The sequence below is a fragment of the Notechis scutatus genome, chromosome 3 (assembly GCF_049901735.1).
Source record: "Notechis scutatus isolate UNSWTSFEM ecotype Mainland chromosome 3, rNotScu1.2, whole genome shotgun sequence".
Lineage (NCBI taxonomy): Eukaryota > Metazoa > Chordata > Lepidosauria > Squamata > Elapidae > Notechis > Notechis scutatus.
Genome location: NC_142011.1, coordinates 43418752 through 43439708, shown reverse-complemented (window position 1 = coordinate 43439708; position 20957 = coordinate 43418752). Strand labels below are relative to the sequence as shown.

At 37.5% G+C, this 20957-nt stretch overlaps 1 protein-coding gene across 1 annotated transcript in view; it reads right to left on the bottom strand.

The window, feature by feature from the left end:
- Positions 1–20957, bottom strand: part of PLXNA2 (plexin A2) — a 492988-nt gene that overhangs the window by 282753 nt on the left and 189278 nt on the right. The window contains exon 4 of the mRNA XM_026675200.2: positions 19635–19769. Coding sequence (XP_026530985.1) covers positions 19635–19769 — 135 coding nt within the window. The remainder of the gene's footprint in view (positions 1–19634; positions 19770–20957) is intronic.

Sequence of the window (20957 nt, the reverse complement as noted above, 5' to 3'; positions counted from 1 at the left end):
AAAAGTGGTCCAAAGTTATCCAGTGAATGATCATGGCTAAGGGTGTATTTGAAGCAGAATTTCCCTAATCTAAAAGACTAATCAGTACTTCATACTACATAAATAAGCTTTTCTTGGGAGTCATTTTGAGTTTCTTCTAATTCCCTGTATTATAGAATTAGATTGGATTAGCAGCCCATTTTAGAGCAGGGACAGGTTAATTAGATTCCCAGGATCACTTTTTGTTTTCATGGGATCTCACTTGATGAAGCCAAGTACACAATAGGAGTTCAGGAAGGAAGACAGGATTGATGACTAAGATATCCTTGGGAAGTTCTTTCTGACTTTTGTTTTCAGTACCTGAATTCAGTTTATATACAACTCCTTATGCATACTTCTCACATTTTTCTTGAAGTTTTCGTCTTATTCACAGAAGCATAGTGGGTCAGGAAAAGTGTTGGGAGGTGGCAATGTATTAAGAGTTACAATCCTTTTCTGCTTTCCAGCTACCAAGATAGAAAGTGCTTTTCTCCTTTGCAATCACCTTTGCAATCCTTAATCCATTGAGTCACCATTAATTGCTCCTTCTTATATTATGGTTTCAGCTCTAGGTTGATTTATAACCCTTAATTCACTTTAACAACTTGCTACTAACTTTAAGCTTTCTAAATTTACTCAAACAAAAAATGCTTAAAATCCTAATTTTAATCAGTGAAAGCAATGACTATTTCAGTTAAACATCTGGACAAGTTTTCACCCTATTTTAAATGATTTTTGCACATCTATACAATGGGTTTCTACAGGAAAACAAGCCCGATTGTTCTTTGGAAGGGCAGATACTGAAGCTGAAACTCAAACATGCTGGCCACCAAATAAAAAGAGAGGACTTGTTGGAAAATAACCTGATGTTGGAAAAGATCGAAAGCAAAAGGAGAAGGAGATGGTAGAGAATAAGATGCTTAGATATGTCATCAACACATGTAATGAACATGAATTTGGGCAAATTCTAGGAGACAGTGGAGGACAAGGGGGCCTAGCATGCTATGGTCCATGAGGTCGCAAAGAGTCAGACATGACTTAGCAACTGAACAATAATAAAATAAAATATGTGCATTAATTACATTTGAGGTCTTTATATGGGATCAAAAAGTGGCTTAATATGACTTGGCAAGTAAGTTTACAGCTCCATTAAACATTAAACATTTAACTTTAACTTCTTAAATACATAGCCAGTACCTAATTATCACATTAAATAAAAGGAAAACCTTCTATGCAACAATTCCACCCGTACTTTCTACAATTTTGTAAACAACAAACTAAAAGATTCAAGGTCCATCCCACCCCTGAAAGGACCTAATGGTAAAGACTGCAATGATGACACCATTAAAGCCAACTTCTTTAACACATTCTTTGGTTCAGTATTTGTAAACAACAAAGGATCATGCCCAGTATTTCCTAGTCGAACCACAAACAACTATAATGATCTAATAGATATCAATTTTACAGAAGACAATGTTGAAAAAGCACTACACAATCTAAAACCATCTCTATCTATTGGACCAGATGGAATATGTGCCTACTTCTTAAAAAAGCTATCCACTGCCATAGCAGAACCTCTAAGCATAATCTTTGAAAAATCTTTCAAGACCAGCTCCTTGCCAAAACTATGCTCACAAGCCACGGCCATCCCCATCTTCAAAAAGGAAGACCCCAGTCTAGTTGAAAATTACAGACAAATCTCCTTATGCTGCCTCACCTGTAAAGTCATGGAATCAATTATTAACCAATCCATTATCCTCCACTTAGAGACAAACAGCCTACTCTCTAATAAACAATTTGGTTTCAGAAAAAAACTATCCTGCAATCTGCAACTCTTACACTGCAAAAACAAATTGACTATACAACTCGATCAGGGCAAAGCAATAGACGTAACCTACATAGACTCCTGTAAAGCCTTTGATTCAGTGGTACATGACAAACTACTCCTAAAACTAAAATCTTATGGTATCTCTGGAAACCTACATAACTGGATAGAAGCATTCCTGTCAAACAGACAACAAATGGTCAAAATTGGGAGCATCCTATCAAATTCTGTACCTGTCAACAGTGGTGTCCCCCAAGGCAGTGTTCTAGGACCAACTCTCTTCATACTCTACATAAATGACCTCTGTGATCATATTAAGAGCAATTTCATCCTCTTCTCTGACGATGTAAAGCTATTCAACACCACTGACAATGCTGCTACCCTTCAAAAAGACCTTGACTATGTATCAGAATGGTCAAACAAATGGCAACTTCAAATCTCAACAAACAAATGCTCTGTCTTACATATTGGCAAAAAAAATCAGAAAATAAAATACAGGCTGAATAATCAAGACCTTGTTGATGATCTGTCAAGGACCTTGGAGTACTCATCTCTAATGAACTAATTGCTAGAGCCCACTGTAACTACATAGGCAAAAAGGCATTAAGAGTTGTAAACCTAATCTTACGTAGCTTTTTCTCTGGTAATATTACACTACTAACTAGAGCATACAAAACATTTGCCAGACCAATACTCGAATACAGCTCATCAGTCTGGAACCCACATAATGTATCTGATATTAACACAATTGAGAAAGTCCAGAAATATTTCACAAGAGTTCTCCACTCCTCTATTCATTGCAGAATACCTTATGCCACCAGACTTGAAATTCTAGACCTAGACAACCTAGAACTACGCCGCCTTCAGTCCGATCATAGTATAGTATATAAAATCATACGTTGCAATGTCCTACCTGTCAATGAATACTTCAGCTTCAACCATAACAATACAAGAGCAAACAATAGATACAAACTCAAGGTTAATCACACCAAACTTAATTGCAGGAAATACGATTTCAGCAACAGAGTGTTCAATGTCTGGAATACTCTACCTGACTCTCTGGTTTCTTCCCCAAACCCCAAAACTTTAGCCTTAGACTTTCTACTATTGACCTCACCCCTTTCCTAAGAGGTCTGTAGGGGGCGTGCATAAGTGCACCAATGTGCCTACTGTCCCCATCCTATTGTTTCTTTTATTTTTCTTATATGTATCTAAGTATTCATAATTATGTTTTTACTTATACCTATTATCTTGTAAGCAATTGACAAACCAAATAAAATAAAAAATAATTAAAACAACCCTTTCAAAATGCCATCTATTTCCGGGATTATGTATTACCTCCTTATTCAGCACAAATATTATTGGATGAGCACTCTTAAAGGAAAGAATATAAATATTTGGAATGTGAATTTTGGAAGTGATTTGGGAGAAGTCTTTGGATCTCAGAGAAGTGTGAGAGTAACATATTTTATGCTGTTTATTAAAGCAGTCTGTCTTTTTTTGTCTTCTCAAGTCTGAAAAGAATATGTCATTTCTTTAAGAAATTAACTGTTAAAGCTGTAGCATCTAATTTTCAGGTTTGTGTGAATTTCTTTAAACAATTAGCTGCTTTAAAAATAATAGCAGACTGGTGCTTTGCTGCTCCTTGTGCAAGGTCCAATTCATTTTTTTAAAGCAAACATTGTTGCAATTCTTCAAATGATGTACTTTGCACATTCTCCTGTGTGCTTCAAGAAACCTCTTTCAAATGATTTATACAGCCATAATAAATAGTGGGTATAAATATACATGCTTAAATTAACAAAAACGAGTATTACTGCTTCAGTGTAACTTTTTTTTCAAGATCATGTCTAAAAGTCATACAGAAAAACAAATGAAGTTCAAACTTTGAAAGACTTGGGTTCTATCCTTTTCACTTCTTTCATTCTAATCCCTTAGTCTTCCAGCTGCCTGTATTTCTGGGTGGTTATTTCTTTCATTTATTTTCAAGACACCAGAAACATTTATGGCTCTTCTGATCCAAGATTAATTACACTTCTTTACTTTTCTTAACTCTTAATCCAGACTTAATTCCTTGTAAATCATCTGGGCATCTAACATTTATTCCTTCCTCCTTCTAAAACTCTGACCCTATCCAGATTCAACAGCCAGAAAATCAGATTATTCTCATGGAATTTACATATCTTAAGGCATTTCTAAAGAGTTTTACGCCTCTGCAACTCTGATCCAGAATCATTTGATGGGCAATTGCTTCATAGCCAGCAAAGGAAAGGGAAGAAAGGGAAAATAAAAAGAGAGAAAAAGATGGACATAGCAGTATTTTGTTCCCCAAACTGATTTGCAACTAAACACAGCTACATTATGTTAACAGAATATGTGCTGGTTTAATATCTTAGGCAAAATGCAGCTTTGGAACTGTGGTTTTGACAATTAAAATGAACAATCACTCTTTTGAACTTTTTTTTCCTAATTTCAGCCTAAACTTTGACCACACATTGTCATATTGGCTAGTCTTTCTTTTCAGTCAATAAATAAATAATTCAGAGAACGAAGAAATGAAAGGTGGTTTCTACAACCATGTTAAACTTTGGAAATAAACTTCAACTGAATCCAGTTAACACTCAAAGGAGATGGCACAAATCTCTTGGTATCAAAATAAGCTGTACTTAAATAACAATCATTGTCTACTTTCTTAATCCAATTGTCTGGAAGGCCTGCCTGAAGAGCAAAGAAAATTGAGTTTCCTTTTAGTGCTATTGACAGAGGAAAAACACAAACGATCAGTTAAGTCACAGGCATCCACAGGAGAAGCTAGCTCATTACACCTGCCATGAAGCCCTCACACAAGTATTTCAAACCACATATTGTACACCATTTGTACCATGTATGCAATGATATTATGACTTGTACCAGATGCCATGATTAAAATTTAATTTATTCATTTATCATATTTAAAGACCACCCATCTCCCTCATAGAGCAACTATGGTCGATGTATAAAAATGTAGGGATAAAAATGTAGCAACTATACATGAACATAATGATAAACAGAATTAAAATGGCAGGATTGGGGCTTCAGGGTGCTAACCAGCTCGATGGATGCATGCTTTTCTGTGAACTCCATGCAAGTTAGCAGAGCCAGGGTTTCAAGGATTACCAAAAGGTGGGAAGCGTGGAGGCCACCCTTACTTCTGTCCAGAGATTGTTCCAAAAAGTGACAGTAACTGCAGAAAAGGCTTTCTTTCTGGACCCTACCAGTGAAAAATATTTAACTGCTGGGATTGGCAGCATATGACTGAATGGAACAGGCCAACAGGTAAGTAAAATGTAAATCGTATTTCTTGTATTTACTAAAATGTCATCCTCTAAAATATTGGAGCCAAATTTAGTTATACCTGAAGCAAACCCCTTCAAATCAAAGGAGCAAGTCATCATTATTAAGAAGACTCTTTGAGGGAAGAATTAATCTATTATAAATGGTGCTAAAACTAAGACCAACTCTAAAAACAACTACATTATTTTTTTTAAAAAAAATCTGGTCTTAGTATGTAAAATTTGATCTTTAAAAGCTGTTCATGTCATTTCACAGACTTAGAGTTGATGGGCTCTGTGTTATATCAAGAATTATTTAATGTTCTCTGTCTGATGGTGTGCAATTAAAGGTACTTTTAGTAGAGAAAAGAACATTGGTGATTTTTCAAAGAATAAAGATAAAAAAATATGCAGTATTTTATTGATTCAAAATTTTAAAGTTCCCAGTGACTGTCTGAATTTCTTTAAGCAGATTTCATTTGAAAAGGGTAAACATGATTATTGCAACCAAATTAAAATTTCAGGGAGGCATGTATAAGGGAGAAATTGTGAGGAGTTATTTTTAGCTCTCTTCCCAACAGCAACTGTCTTGCAACATCCAGATCCAATTACAATTTGTTTTTTTGCTGGTACTGTCTAAACAAATACAGTATAAATTTTGGACACTTGCTGCTACTCATGTTGTGGTTATTATTATTTTTCTTCCACAGAAATTAATAAGTTTCAAGAAGACACAGTCAAGAACATTGCAGCTTGATCTGAGCTTGCAGTACAACCTAGTGATTAAATAGTAGTTGAAGAGTTAAAGAGAAAACAGCAATTTAACATTTGTATACTAGAAGTAGGTTCATTCTGCTGAGCTTTTGAAGCAAATTCTGTTAAATTAATCAAATTTCCTTCTGCTGAGCAAATATCTGGATCAGTGGCAGTCTAAATGTATGTCATTTAGTATGTAATAAGTATCATATGTAAAGCTGTTTCACTATGGATGAATATGTCTGGTTCACTTTCTATTGTTATATTTTTTTCTATTCTAAATTCTTTGTCCATCAATTTCTCTTAATGCTACATGTAAATTGCTACATATGAAATTTTGTGTTATCATCATCCATAAGATGCAACCATTTGCACGTGGACAGGAAATCTATCCCATGCAAGTTCTTCCTGCCTGAAGTGATCTTGAAACATTGGAACTGGATGTAAGTTTTGGAAGATTTAACTTCCACAATGTCAAGGAAACTTGGTTAGTGGTTTAAAATCATAATCTGGATTTGGGTTTTCTTTTTACTTTATGAAGACTATTTTATTGGAGATGGTATTTGAAAACTGTGTTTTCATGAGCAGAGTACCAGTCCCTCCCTCTATAACAAGGGTGTTAAACTCATGGACTGTGGGCCAGATGTGTCATGTGCTGACGCCGCCCCTCCCGGTTTAGCAAAGGGGAAAAAAGTCCCGATACGTCATGTGACACTGCTGTGATGATGCGAGTTTGACACCCCTGCTCTGTAACTTGCCTGACAGATTCCTGAATGTTCTGTGGGAATTTGTAACAGATAGGGCTAGGCCTTCTCAAATGATGGAACAATAAGATCTGGCTTATGTCTTCTCTTGATTTCTCTTCTCCTTTCAGCAAATAGTCTTTGAAATTTAAAACTTACATTTAAATCTTTATCTGTGTGATATAACTGCTTAAGTAGCTGTATAGATATTCCTTTATCTAATTTCTTCTGGTAATAAGGACTACGAAATACAGTCCAAGTACTGTATAAGTTTTACACAGTTTGCTAAATCTGAAGAGATACCAGACTGATAACAGAGGCAGAAGCAATCTGTGGTGGTTTCTTATTTAAATTTCCTATTTTACTATGATGGTTTAAATTTCCTTTTTTATTTATTATTTAAAGTACTATATATTTGAGTTTGGATGCTGTTTCAACCTCAACTGACTCTGGATGACGTATAAAAGTAGCATAAATGAAATCAAATAACTTAGACCAAAATGAATTACAAAATAATTACAAGATAGCAACATAGACCATATGTCAAAATCTAAAACATTAAGGGCAGGAGAGTCCTGTCCACCCTATTCCAAGGCCTGGGTGAATGTTTTCTAGGACATTCCAGAATATCATCAGGGTGGGAGCTGTAGAAGATATCAGGCATTAATGATAGGGACACTTACTAAGAAAGCATGCTTCCTGGGTGTACTGAAAGGTAACACTATTTAATTAAAAGGACCTAGAGTACACCCCTCTGTGGGATGGTATCAGAAACTGTGACAGATAAGTGATCCCTCAAATAACTGGGCTTTATAGATAACAGTCAGCTCTTTGAATCACATTCAGAACCTCAGTAAGAGTGGAAAAATATCAATGTTTTTCGGCCATTATCTCTGTGAGGCAATAACTAATATGGGCTTTTGTTTAGTAGGATCTTCCTATAGCAGTGCTCCAGGCATCAGCTGGACCAGAAATTCAAAGCTCTGTCTGGAATCCCATGGGTTCCATCAGTTGCTTGAGATAGGCTCAATCAAATAGATTCATTTCTCTTCAGGGACGGTGGTACTAGTTAGCTAGAAGGCAATCAAAGAGTAATAATTTGGGATAGGTTCATGTTTGCTACAGAGGCCAAAAACTCCAGTGCATCCTCCAGATAGTTGATTGAAACCTCCAAATATCTTGGAGGTTCCACTGTCAGTCCAGTAATGAAATCCAGCAGCTTAAGAAGGGATTCTGCTGGACAGAAAATACAGTAATACAGCAGCAGCTGCCCTAGTTGTTCCTTGGAGCCCAGCCACAAAGCTTCACATTCATTTATCTGTGGGGCAGAACCTCTGAGAGTCTTCAGAGACTCAAGGTAACAAATGTCAGTGCAAATTATATTGTATCTCAGTTGTGACTTAAATAAATCATGAAATAATTCAAATACACTCATAACCAGAGCTCACTGACTGCTCACCAAAACAATATTTTTGCTTTGTATCTACAGCTTTCTTTCTTTCCAGATAAAACCCTTTAATATCAGCATATTTAAGATGTGTTCATGTTCCGTAATTAACTCTTGTTTTTGCTTTCCCTAGTAGCACATTGAGGTTATGTCATAAAATGGAAGCTTGTTGTTCCCAATTTCTTTTTAGTGATTCCTTTAAGAATACTAGGTGATTTCCTAGAGTTCCTCTATAGAAATAATCTGCAAAAGAAAGAGAAAAATTGACAATAGTGCACCTGAAACTTATTAGCCATAGCTATGTGACATTTTTACTCAGGTCTGATGTAGTTTAAAGACTTTTATGCAGAATATTATGAGCAGAGCTACAGTCATGCCTCACTCTGCAGGAGGTGATGAAAGATTAATGCCATGCTATAGCGATTCTCGTCACGTGACACCCAGAAGGGCAAAACAGTCAAAAGAAAGAAAAGGTTAGGGTTCTGCCTATATAAATGATAGAACTGCTTATCCCCAGGCCTGGGAGGGGGCAGGTAAACTGTGCATGGAAGAGACTATTGAACTTTACTTAAATGAAAAAAGATGATAGGCAGATGTTTTCCCTTTAAATTACAGTTAAAAAGATGGATTGTGTGCATGGTTCAGGGAAAACTATTGAAATGAACAATTTCACATAAACTGCCAAATTTTATGAAAGGGAGAAGCTTTCCTCACATGATTCTGAGAAGTTATCACTGGATCAGGTAATTAGAATTAACTATAGAAGAGTAATTGCAAGAAATGGCTTGCAATATGAAAAGGAAGACATGGAGGAATAAAACAAAAGTTTGGTTCAAAATGGATTCCAGTATACTTGGATACTTAATAATAATACTTATTATTTTCCAAAGTGAAGCTGGGCATGCTAACTCAGACATACCTAAGAATTTCTTTCTCAGTGGAACTGTCCTACCACAAAATCTGCTATTGGATATCACATGTGAATTTTCTGAATATAAACAAACTCTTAAAATGGCAGTCACCAAACACTGTAACCAGGGGGCGTGCATAAGCGCACCAACGTGCCTACCGTCCCTGTCCTATTGTTTCTCCTATTAAAACAAGTTCATGTACAGATTGCAAGGCAGACAAAACCTAAACAGTGGGCTATTTTAAAGTCAGATCAACAAACTAAACTCTAGGCCAGTGGTTCCCAAATTTTTTCAGTCCACCACCCCCTTGGTACTACAAACTCATCCTCGGTGCCCCGCACCCAGGGGTGGGATTCAAATTTCTGTGGGTGTGGCCTAATTGCTGATCATGTGACTGGGTGAGCATGGCTTGCTAGTCATGTGACTGAGTGGGTGTGGCTTGTTGGTCACATGACCAGGTAGATGTGGTTTGGTGGTCATGTGACTGGGTGGTCATGGCCAGGTGACTGGCAAACCAAATACAAGTGGATGGTTGTTAATGGCTGGTTGTTTAGCAAGTGTTCTAATTTATGACTGGCCTCCCCAGAGCTACTTGATCTGTTTTTGGAGTTTTGACAGCCATGCACACAAATACACACACACTCCCTTCTAACCCTGCTGGAGCAGGTCATTGGACTAGAATCGGCAAAGCATCTCTGATTAGATTCTAGTCATGAATAGAATCTAATCAGAGATGCTTTGCTGATTCTTGTTGATTTGTTTTATTTCTATTTCTTTATTTTATGTTGCTGAATTGCATTGACATGTGTGTCCCTTCTTGTGCACAGCCCAGAAACTTTTATGATTCTTTGCAGCAAAAATTACTGACCTCTGGCTTTGCTCTACTTTTCAAACATGCTGCCACTGCCTCATTCTAGGTGCTGGCCTTGCAGGTCCACCCCATTGAGCCCGCTGGACCGGAGGGACCTGCCCAAGCAAGTCCAAGCGGAGCAGTGCACCGAGTCAATGGGGTGAGCCTGAGAGAGGGAAAGAGAGAGGGAGAAAAGAAGGAGAGAGAGAAAGAGAGAAGGAAGAAAAGAAAGAGAAAAGGGAAAGAAAGAAAAAGGGACAGGCAAAGAAAGGTAGGGGGATGGAAGGAAGGGACAGAAAGAAAAAGAAATAAAGAAGGAGAGAGGAAGGGAGGGAGGGGAAAGATAATGAGATATCTATTCTAGTCCAATCACCTGCTCCAGCAGGGTTAGAAGGGAGTATGTGTGTGTGTTCTCCTTGTAATTTACCAGTCCATTTTGGTTTTGCCTTCTTCAGAATTGGCACTGTAATACATTGGGGAAAAGTAATTTTTAGGGTGGAGGTCTGGACCAATGGATCCTGTTTAAAGCCTCAACAAAATGTGAGAGCTTCCTGATAGTCTTGACCATGTTTCGTCCACAAAACCTTTAATAGAAGCCTAAGATGTTTCAATGTGGAAAAGGACCTCAGTCTAAACTAGGCCTCATTTCAATCTGATGCATCAGGTCTCTCCCTCCCTCCCTTCCTCCCTCCCTCCCCCCCTCTCTCTCTCCCTCCCAGACTGGCTTTGCTCTACTTTCCCAATGTGCCTGCAGGGCTGGTGCCTCGAACATGGATGGATGGATGGATGGATATATATATATAGAGAGAGAGAGAGAGAGGGAGGGAGGGAGGGAGGGAGGGAGGTAGATAGGCAGGCATGCAGGCATGCAGGTAGGCAGACCTTTTGGATGAATGTATGGATAGGTAGGTAGGTAGGTAGGTAGGTAGGTGGGTAAATAGATTGGTAGATAGGTAGGTAGGTAGACAGAAAGACAGGCAGGCAGGCAGGCAGGTAGGCAGGAAGGCAGGCAGATAGACAGACAGACAGACCTTTTGGATGGATGTATGAATGGATAGACAGAGAGACAGACAGACAGAGACAGAGAGACAGACAGACAGACAGACAGACAGACAGACAGAATGCGACAGCAGCGGCACTTTGGGAAAGTAGAGCAAAGCCAGAGTGGCTTTGCTCAACTTTCCCAACCTGCCGCTGCCGCTGCATTTGAAGCGCCGGCTCTGCAGGCTCACCCCATTGAGCCCTTTGCACCACTCTGATGCACAGTCAATGGGGAGAGCCTGCGGGGCTGGCACCTCAAATGCGGCAGCAGTGGCACGTTGGCAAAGCCACATTCGAGGTGCCGGCTCCAGAATGGTGCAATAGTCAATGGGGTGAGCCTGTGAAACCAGCACCTCGAATGCCCCCTGCCACCTCTTAGTGCCCCCTGCCAGCCCCCTTGCCTCTTAGCACCCCCCTAAGGCATCCCACCACCCACCAGGGGGCAGTACCGCCCACTTTGGGAACCACTGCTCTTGGCAGTAAACGAAGCTATTTAACCATGATGAAAGAAGGATACACATCGTGATCACTAGATATCCCAAATGTTATTAAATATATATCACATACAAAGAGGTCCATATACATTGTAAGTCAATGTGGCCATTTCAAAGCTTTTTATTATTTAGATCAGATTGCTTTGAATTACAATTTTTACCACAATTTATCAGCATCACTGCATTTCATTTCCCTTTTTTGCTCCTGTCCTAGTGAAATTTCAAATTCCTATCAAAATATTAAAATTAATGCCCTTAAGATTGGAATATACTTATCTTTTTCACCTCCTTCTATTATTGGGCTTACTTGGAAATGCAGTTGATTCTAATCATGCCAATTTAACTGCTGACTGGGGAAAAAAGTGTTCAGAGAGATGACACTTAAGTGGAGGTCTCTACACTGCTTATGAAAGGCTTATTCAAGAGCTGGTTTTAACATTTGAAGTCTGTGTGGCTTGGCATCCATGCACTTAGTGCAGCTTCTCTCTTGACCAAAATTAATGTGTCCTGTGGCTTCTTTGAATCCATCCTAAGTGAAATTACAACACCGGAGTTCAGAAGCCCATCTTCTTGATGGCAGTCTCCATGCTATGGGATATTTTACCACTTGCTCTAAATCACATGTCATGTCAAGGCTTGATGTAATTGGCTGCTAAGAAGAATAGTGGCAGCTAATACCTTAGGCCTGTAAAAAGATTATACATCAGCTTTTTGCTGCGGTTTTTCAGTTTTATCAATAACTTCTTGCAAATAAAGTTTCATGTTTACATAAAGATTGAAAATAAAGATTTCACACTTTATGTTGCTTCCAAATGTTATATGACTCTTTGGGATAAAATATGCATACATATTCAAGAAAAATGCACAATATAGTACCATGCACTGTATGAATGAATCACATATAGTATAAGGTATCATTTCATTTTTTTAAAAAAAGGAAAATTTTACCTTGTGCTCACTATAAGCTAAGTCATGTCTAAACAGTCCTATCAATTGTGGATTTGAAGATAAAATATATTATCACGATTCAAATCCATCAAAATATTTATTTTGAGTGTTTTTTTGCCATTAGCTGAGTAAAATTTTATCTTTACCTTTGCAGAGTTATAGAAAAGGTATTAATCAAGCTTGATTTAAGCTAGTCATACTTGGCAGGATGTCTACTGAACTCAAATTTCTTAGAGGAATGTCAGAGAGAAACATTTTGGAGTATTACTAAAAATCCTTAGAATTATTTTTATATGAGTAGACTGGGGCATGGAATTGTCAAATTGTGGATCAGTCATAAGAAAATGAGCCTGCATGATCTTACTTTCATAGATGTATGCTAGAAACATACTAAAGCAGCAAACTTGTTCTATGTAACAGCATAATAGCCAAGAGATAAAGGTAGATACTGATTTCAGACAATAAAGTATTATCCTAGTATGGTTCTGTCAATCTAAACATTAAAATAGGCTGGGAGGTTAACAAAACAAGTAAAGTAGAGGCCTCCTCTAGTTCTGAAAAGCATCTGCAAGCATCACAATCTTTGTCTATTTTATAACTGCAAAGAGAAGCGTTCTCTTTCTATTCTTTCACTAGAAAAATGAATCACTCTGTCATGAATGAGCAATACCTAACAGACTTATAAAAATTTTTTATCAAACAAGCTAAGAAAACACAGGGAAAATGGGTTTCCCACTCAGTTGTTATTGCATTCAATTATTCTCTATCAATCTTATTGCTCATGGGTTTTTTTTTATGTAAAGAGAGGACATTGTATGACCTCCTTTATGTTTGGCATTTTCAATTCTCTCTCTGTGTCACTTTGTGATAACTTTGGAAATGTGGTTCTTTTTTTCTGGCTTTTGAAAATTCACACCTAACCTGTTAAATTCAACACAGAAATATATAGTGCAATTTTGGTACCCTCATTGCTTGCCCTACAGACAGTGCTAAAGAAATTATTCAATATTATCAAGTCATGAATGATAGCCACTAAATGCTTAACAGAATCAGTGAACCCAAGAGTACGATTTCATGGCTGGAACCTTGTGCATTTTCTCATTTCCGACAGGAGTTGAATATAGTCAATCTGTTAGACTCAGTGTTCTGGATTATTTACAAGGTATTGGCTCTGCAGGCAAGAGACACGAGTGGACTGCAAAGGATATAAATTTCCATTACAGTCATTTTGGTATTGCTAGGTACAGTCTGGTTCCTTTTTTCAGGGGGACATTTTATCAGGATGATAAACACATTTAGAGCAAGTGCTCTGCAGATAGTAAATACCAAGGAATCAAAAAGCTGACATAGCAAAGCAAGTCTCTATCTCTGACCCTTCACACCTTTAGGGAGACTAAAAACATTTGACATGCATATATGTATCAGTCTTAAAGACAAGAACTTGAATAAGTCTTGGTTAAACTGAATGCAAAAAGAGTTTGAGTCCGATGGATTCTTAAACAATAGCAAAGGGATCACAGGAGCCTTATTTATACTTGTAAATAAAATTAACCAATATATCTAAAACAATTTTTATTTTTAAAAAGCTACTTTGAAATTTTTGATATCCAGGTATATCATATAAAGCAAAATTTGATCACCGTTAAAAAAAGTTCGAAGATGGTGGTGTATAACTAGCAAGGTGAGGCTCTCGCTCCGATGGTCATTTGATCGTGAGGGGTCCCTACCGTTTCTCTTCCTGATTAAAATAAATAGTTGATCGTGGAAAGATTTGCTGTTCATCTCCGATCAAAAGAAACTCTGTTAGGTCACCACCTGCATCAGTTATCGGCAAAAATCACCTGAACCTGTGACTGAGGAACGGTTTTGGGAGTGCTTGCCATCCTTGTGGCCACCCTGAAGGACCACTTGTGCCGGGGATCCCAGAGCACTGGAGCTACTGTTTCCTTCAAAACGTTGTAGCCCCAAGCCCGTTGGAGTCTTTCCCATCTATAAAAACCTATAAAATCATCGCCTGCACTGGAGATCCTGAGGAGCCGAAGCTCGTAATTTCTAAAGCAGCATTGTAGCCCTAAACCTGTTGGAGCCTTGGCAGAGCTCCAACTGCCGAACTTCCAACGGCTGAGAGACTGATCCCAGAGCACTAACCTTCCAGTAAAACTACTGCCCAAACTGGCGCCTACATCATCGATCATCTGCAATCATCAAATCCCACATCGGAGGTCCTGATCTCAGAGCGCAGCCCTGCTAATTCACACAGAAGCCTAATTTCTAAGATCGCTGACCAAAGATAAGGGGATCTGTGAGAAGACAGACCCTACGATTGCTAGCTGATGATCTGAAGTAACGAGTGAAGATTAACCTTCTCTCAAAAGTCTTTCATAGTTACCTTTAGCCTAATATATGCCCAAAGACAAGAAGATCCGTGTGAAGACAGATCTGGTTCCCAAAAATAACTAACTGAAGATCTGAAGAAACGAGTAAAGAATAAAGTGCCAAAAGACTTTCATCTATACTTCCAACCTAATATATGCCCTCTTCCTATACCCCCCAGGACCATCCAAACTAAATCTTCTCCTCTTCCTCCCATTATTCTCTTCCTGCCCTAATTTTTCCCACTATAACTCTGTTTAATTGATTAACTGATCTTACTAAATGAATAATTAATTTTACAATTATTTATCATTAGTGAGTAATATATTATTATAGATTATCATAAACTAGTGGTTATTGATTAGTTTGGTTAACTATTTTGAATATTAGTATGATTAGTATGTTTAGTGCAAATTAATGATTAGGACAATTAATTGACTAGTGTGCTTATTGATTAGTGTGATTAATTATTAGGGTGATTATTGATTAGTTAAATTAATTGACTAGTGTGATTAGTATAATAGATTGTTTGGCACGATATTACTTTATTGATTACCACAATACCTTGTTTGATTGAACAACCTAAACAACAAACCATCTCAACAAACCCACCATGCCAGGAAAACAATCCAATGTCAAACCTCAACCTCAAAAAAAAAAGAACCCCCTACTAAAGACTCTTGCTCTTGCCTTATTTGTAAGGAATCTTTAAAGGAGAATGAAGATTACATCAAATGTTCTCTTTGTAACAACTACGCTCACCATAATTGCTTAGGATTACCCAAGCAAATGGCTCTATTCCTAAAAACATCTGCCAAAGCTTTTCCATATTTCTGTCTGCGAAGCAGACCCAAGCTAAAAAAATACATTACTCTGTTTGAAAGAGTCAATACCATTGAAACACGTATAACATCCCTTGATTGTAGCATCCCTGGACACTATACAAACTAGATTGGCAAACCTTGGAAAAAAAAGAGACAGCACTAAAAAACGAACATCAAACATCTACAGACCATATCTCTACTCAACAACCACAACCCAAACCCAATCCACAAAAAACAACAAATCCTACAAATATTGATATCCCCATCCTCATCAAAGAAGCTGTTGAGTGTGAACAGAAGTGACCAAATGCCATCTTATTTGGTCTAGAGGTCAATGACAATGATGACATCTCTAATGTTCAAAACATCATCAGAGAAAATCAAGCATCAACCATCTCCCCTGAAGAAATACTTGATATTTCCCGTGTTGGTCCTGAGCTTAAAAACAAAGACAGCTTGATGATCCCACACCTCTGCAGGGTTGTTTGCAAAAATGAAACAAGCAAATAAAAATTCATTTTCTCAATAAATTCACTCACAAAGAACAACAACAACCATAAGAACCTTCATTCTCGCCCTGATCTAACCTTACGGAAACGTGTACAATCCCAGGAGCTAAATTCTGAGCTCAAAAGATTACATGAATTAGGAAATAGAAATCTATACACTGATTACCATGCTGACTGTATCAAAAGCAAGAGCATCAACCCACATCGCAATATCCATCACCCAAACATCCAACGTTAGGGATGCATGCCCCTTACTTCCTCCAGACCCACTACTTCATATCTTAAATGCAAAATACTTAATGCAAGAAACCTCTCAAATAAAATGCATGATTTCCTCATCCTTCAAAGCTCAACCACATTTGACATTATATTTGTCTGTGAGACATGGTTAAATGCATCTTTCCCAGACTCCATTACCACAACAAGAGAATATCAAGTTTTTCAGTTAGATCGCAAAATCCGTAGAGGTGGTGGAGTTGCTATATTCTATAAAAAGTCTCTAAATCTAAAAATGATCCAAATTATACAAGAGCTTGCTCTTCCTGAGACCATCATCTGTGAACTGTCCTTAAACATCTCAATCCGCTTCTTACTTTGTTATCGTGCCCCTGACTATGATATAATACATGCAAACAAGCTAACTTCACTACTGACATGGGCTGCCTCCTGCCCACACCCTCTCATTTTTCTTGGTGACCTCAACTTATCTCTTATAAATTGGATACAAAATAAATGTACATCTGAACCCATTCATACAACACTGTACAATGCCGTTACCACACTAGGACTGGAACAAATAGTAACCAACAACACTAGACTTAACAACTGCCTCGATCTCATCTTCTGCAACAATTTGAATTCAATTTATGGAATACAAATTAATGAACTCTTTTCCAACAGTGACCACAGCATGATTGACTTTTGTTTCAACATATGTCCTCACAAAAATCACTGACAGGATAACAACAAGATCCCCAATTATAACTTCATAAAAGGTAACTATGATCTTATAGACAACGATCTCTCATCTCTTGACTGGCAAATTCTATTCACTAGATGCAATACTGTTGAAGACCACTACAACATATTTTTATTTGAAGTCAAAAGAGTCATCAAACTATATGTACCAATAACAACTCCCAAAACCAGAAAAAACAAATTATCCATAACAATAAGGAAGCTCCAATCCAAAAAGAAATCCCTTTAGCAGAAAAACAAATCTGGTCACGTTGTCAACTTTAAAAGCGGATACAAAAATTTATGCCACCAGATAAAGACTGAATGTACCAATTATCACACTAAACAAGAGGAAAACCTTCTATGCACCAATTCCACCTGTGCTTTCTACAATTTTGTAAACAACAAACTAAAAGACTCAAAGTCCATCCCACCCCTAAAAGAACCAAATGGTAAAGACTGCAACGATCACACCATTAAAGCTAACCTCTTTAACACATTCTTTGGCTCAGTATTTGTAAACAGCAATGGATCATGCCCAATATTTCCTAGTCGAACCACAGACAACTACAATGATCTAATACATATCAATTTTACAGAAGACAATGTTGAAAAAGTACTATGCAATCTAAAACCATCTTCATCTATTGGACCGGACGGAATATGTGCCTACTTCTTAAAAAAGCTATCCACTACCATAGCTGAACCTCTAAGCATAATCTTTGAAAAATCTTTCAGGACCAGCTCCTTGCCAAATCTACGGTCATTAGCCACAGTCATTCCCATCTTCAAAAAGGGACACCCCAGCCTAGTTGAAAATTACAGACCGATCTCTTTATGCTGTGTCACCTGTAAAGTCATGAAATCAATTATTAACCAATCCATTATCCTCCACTTAGAGACAAACAACCTACTCTCTAATAAACACTTTGGTTTCAGAAGGAAACTGTCCTGTAACTTGCAACTCTTGCACTGTAAAAACATATGTACTACACAACTTGATCAGGGCAAAGCAATTGACGCAATTTACATAGACTTCTGTAATGCCTTTGATTCAGTGGTACACAACAAACTATTCCTAAAACTAAGGTCTTATGGCATCTCTGGATACCTGCATAACTGGATAGAAGCATTCTTGTTAAACAGGCAACAAATGGTCAAATTGGGAGCGTCCTATCAAATTCTGTACCTGTCAACAGTGGTGTCCCCCAAGGCAGTGTTCTAGGACCAACTCTCTTCATACTCTATATTAATGACCTCTGTGATCATATTAAGAGCAACTGCATTTTTTTTGCTGATGATGTAAAGCTATTCAACACCACTGACAATGCTGCTACCCTTCAAAAAGACCTCGACTATGTGTCAGAATAGTCAAACAAATGGCAACTTCAAATCTCAACAAATAAATGCTCTACCTTACATATTGGCAAAAAAAATATCAAAAAATAAAATACAAGCTGAATAGTCAAGACCTTGTTGATGACAAAAAGTTTGTCAAGGACCTTGGAGTACTCATCTCAAATGCTAGGGCCCACTGTAACTACATAGCCAAAAAGGCATTAAGAGTTGTTAACCTAATCCTGTGTAGCTTTTTCTCTGGTAATATCACTCTACTAACTAGAGTATATAAAACATTTGCTAGACCAATAGTTGAATAGAGCTCATCAGTCTGGAACCCGCATTACATATCTGATATTAATACAATTGAGAAAGTCCAGAAATATTTTACGAGAAGAATCTCCACTCCTCTACTCATAGCAGAATACCTTATGCCACCAGACTTGAAATTCTAGACCTAGACAACCTAGAACTACGCCGCCTTCGGTTTGATCTATATATAGTACATAAAAACATACATTGCAATGTCCTACCTATCAATGAATATTTCAGCTTCAACCAAAACAATACAACAGCACAAAATAGATACAAACTAAAGATAAACCGCACCAAACTTGATTGGAGAAAATACGACTTCAACAACAGAGTAGTCAATGTTTGGAATACTCTACCTGACTCTAAGGTTTCTTCCCCAAACCCCAAAATCTTCAACATTAGACTGTCTACTATTGACCTCACCCCTTTCCTAAGAGGTCTGTAGGGGTGTACATAAGCGCACCATAACATGCAAACTGTCCCTATCCTATTGTTTCCTTTTTTTCTTATTCGTATCCATTTCATGTATTTATCACCATGTTTATACTTATCCCTGTTATCTAATAATTGTTTGACAAAATAAATAAATAAAAATAATAATAAAAATAACAATTGTCTCACATTAATTCAGAATACAACACCAAATAATTCTGTGTAAATGTAGCCTATTGCCAAGCATATGGCGAGAAATGAATGGATGAGGCTTCCAATCAACAAGGTAGATTTTGCTAGCAAAATGAAGCCCAAATTATACTTTGTTCCTAGTGCCTCTGTTCAACTTGGATTTCTTAAAAACAACCCTTGTGCCAATGAGAAGGAAAGGTCCTCCTATCCTGGTGTATTAACACCTGCCTTCAGCAAATATAAATCCCCACATTTGACATAAATGCTAAGGACACTGTAGAAAGCACAATGTTTTACCACTGCTGTGAAACTAACATACATGCGCTTAGGTATGGAAAAGTAATAGTTACCTGTCTTTCTGACATGACATAGAGGTAATTATGATCTGTGGAAAAAGCCATGTCACGGAGAATATGACTCCCATCCTTGAAAATGGGCACCATTTCGTACTGAATGCCACCATGAGGAGGACCATCTGCTCGGATCTAGGAAAAAAGTCAGACATACAACAGATTAGTAATTGTTACTGTATTTAAGGGAAAAAGAACTGTAGTTTGGTATCACTGTAGACTAGAAACAGAAGTTAAATAGTTTCATTCACTGCCTGTCAGAACTGAATCTAAACATAGGTCCCCATGGAATCACTTTTTTGACAATTTCTTATTTTACAGTAAGAAAAAATGGCCTAGGAACCTAGGACAGCATAGAAATTAAATATATATCCATCTAATTAAACAACACCCTGTACGAGTTCTGCTGAATGCAAGAACAACAAACTGAAGTGACAAAGAAGCCCTCAACTTCCCACTCTTTCATCTTAATCCCCAACAGATGTGGAATTCAGCAGGTTCTGACCAATTCTGGAGAATCGATAGCAGAAATTTTGAGTAGTTCGGAGAACCAGCAAATACCACCTCTGACTGGAGATTTTACAGTATCCTTCCCCTGCCATGCCCACCAAGCCACGCCCACAGAACTGGTAGTAAAAAAATTTGAATCCCACCACTGATGCCCAAGCATTTAGTATGAAAGACAGCAGGACTCCGGTGCCATTTCCTATGCAGTCCAAGTTCTAATAAATCAGGGGCCAAATTGAAAAGATAGCTCACTTTCTGATCTTCTGCTGAATACACAGAAACTGGTCAGAGAAAGAGTTAGTGCACAGCTTGAATGCACACCTTAGCAAGTGCGAATTCTTCAGTGTACTTATTTGTCACCTTCAAAAATTTCAGGCATCATTTTCCATGAAAATAACCCAAGAATTTCTTATTTCAATATGCTTTTGCATTTATCTGCATTTGTCTGTATGCACACACGTGTATGTAGTTACATACAATCTGAACCAGTTATACACAATATAAATATTTATCACTGCAGTTCTCATACCCAAGTTGGCAAAATAACTAAAGTTTAAGGATAATAGCTAGAACCTTAAATAATTACAAGCTAGCAGAAATTTGTATTGCATTATTTTAACAAAACAAAAACTTGGCTCTCACTAGGATGCCAGATGGATGCCTAGGGTGGTCACTTATAATCACTTAAAAAAGGAGAAAATCATGATGAAAAAGAAGACTGTCAGATTTACACAAATGGCAGGTGTTAATAGTTACAGTTTATGCATTTTTACCATATAAAGTATCTTATGTAAAATAGGATATGTGACCAATGAA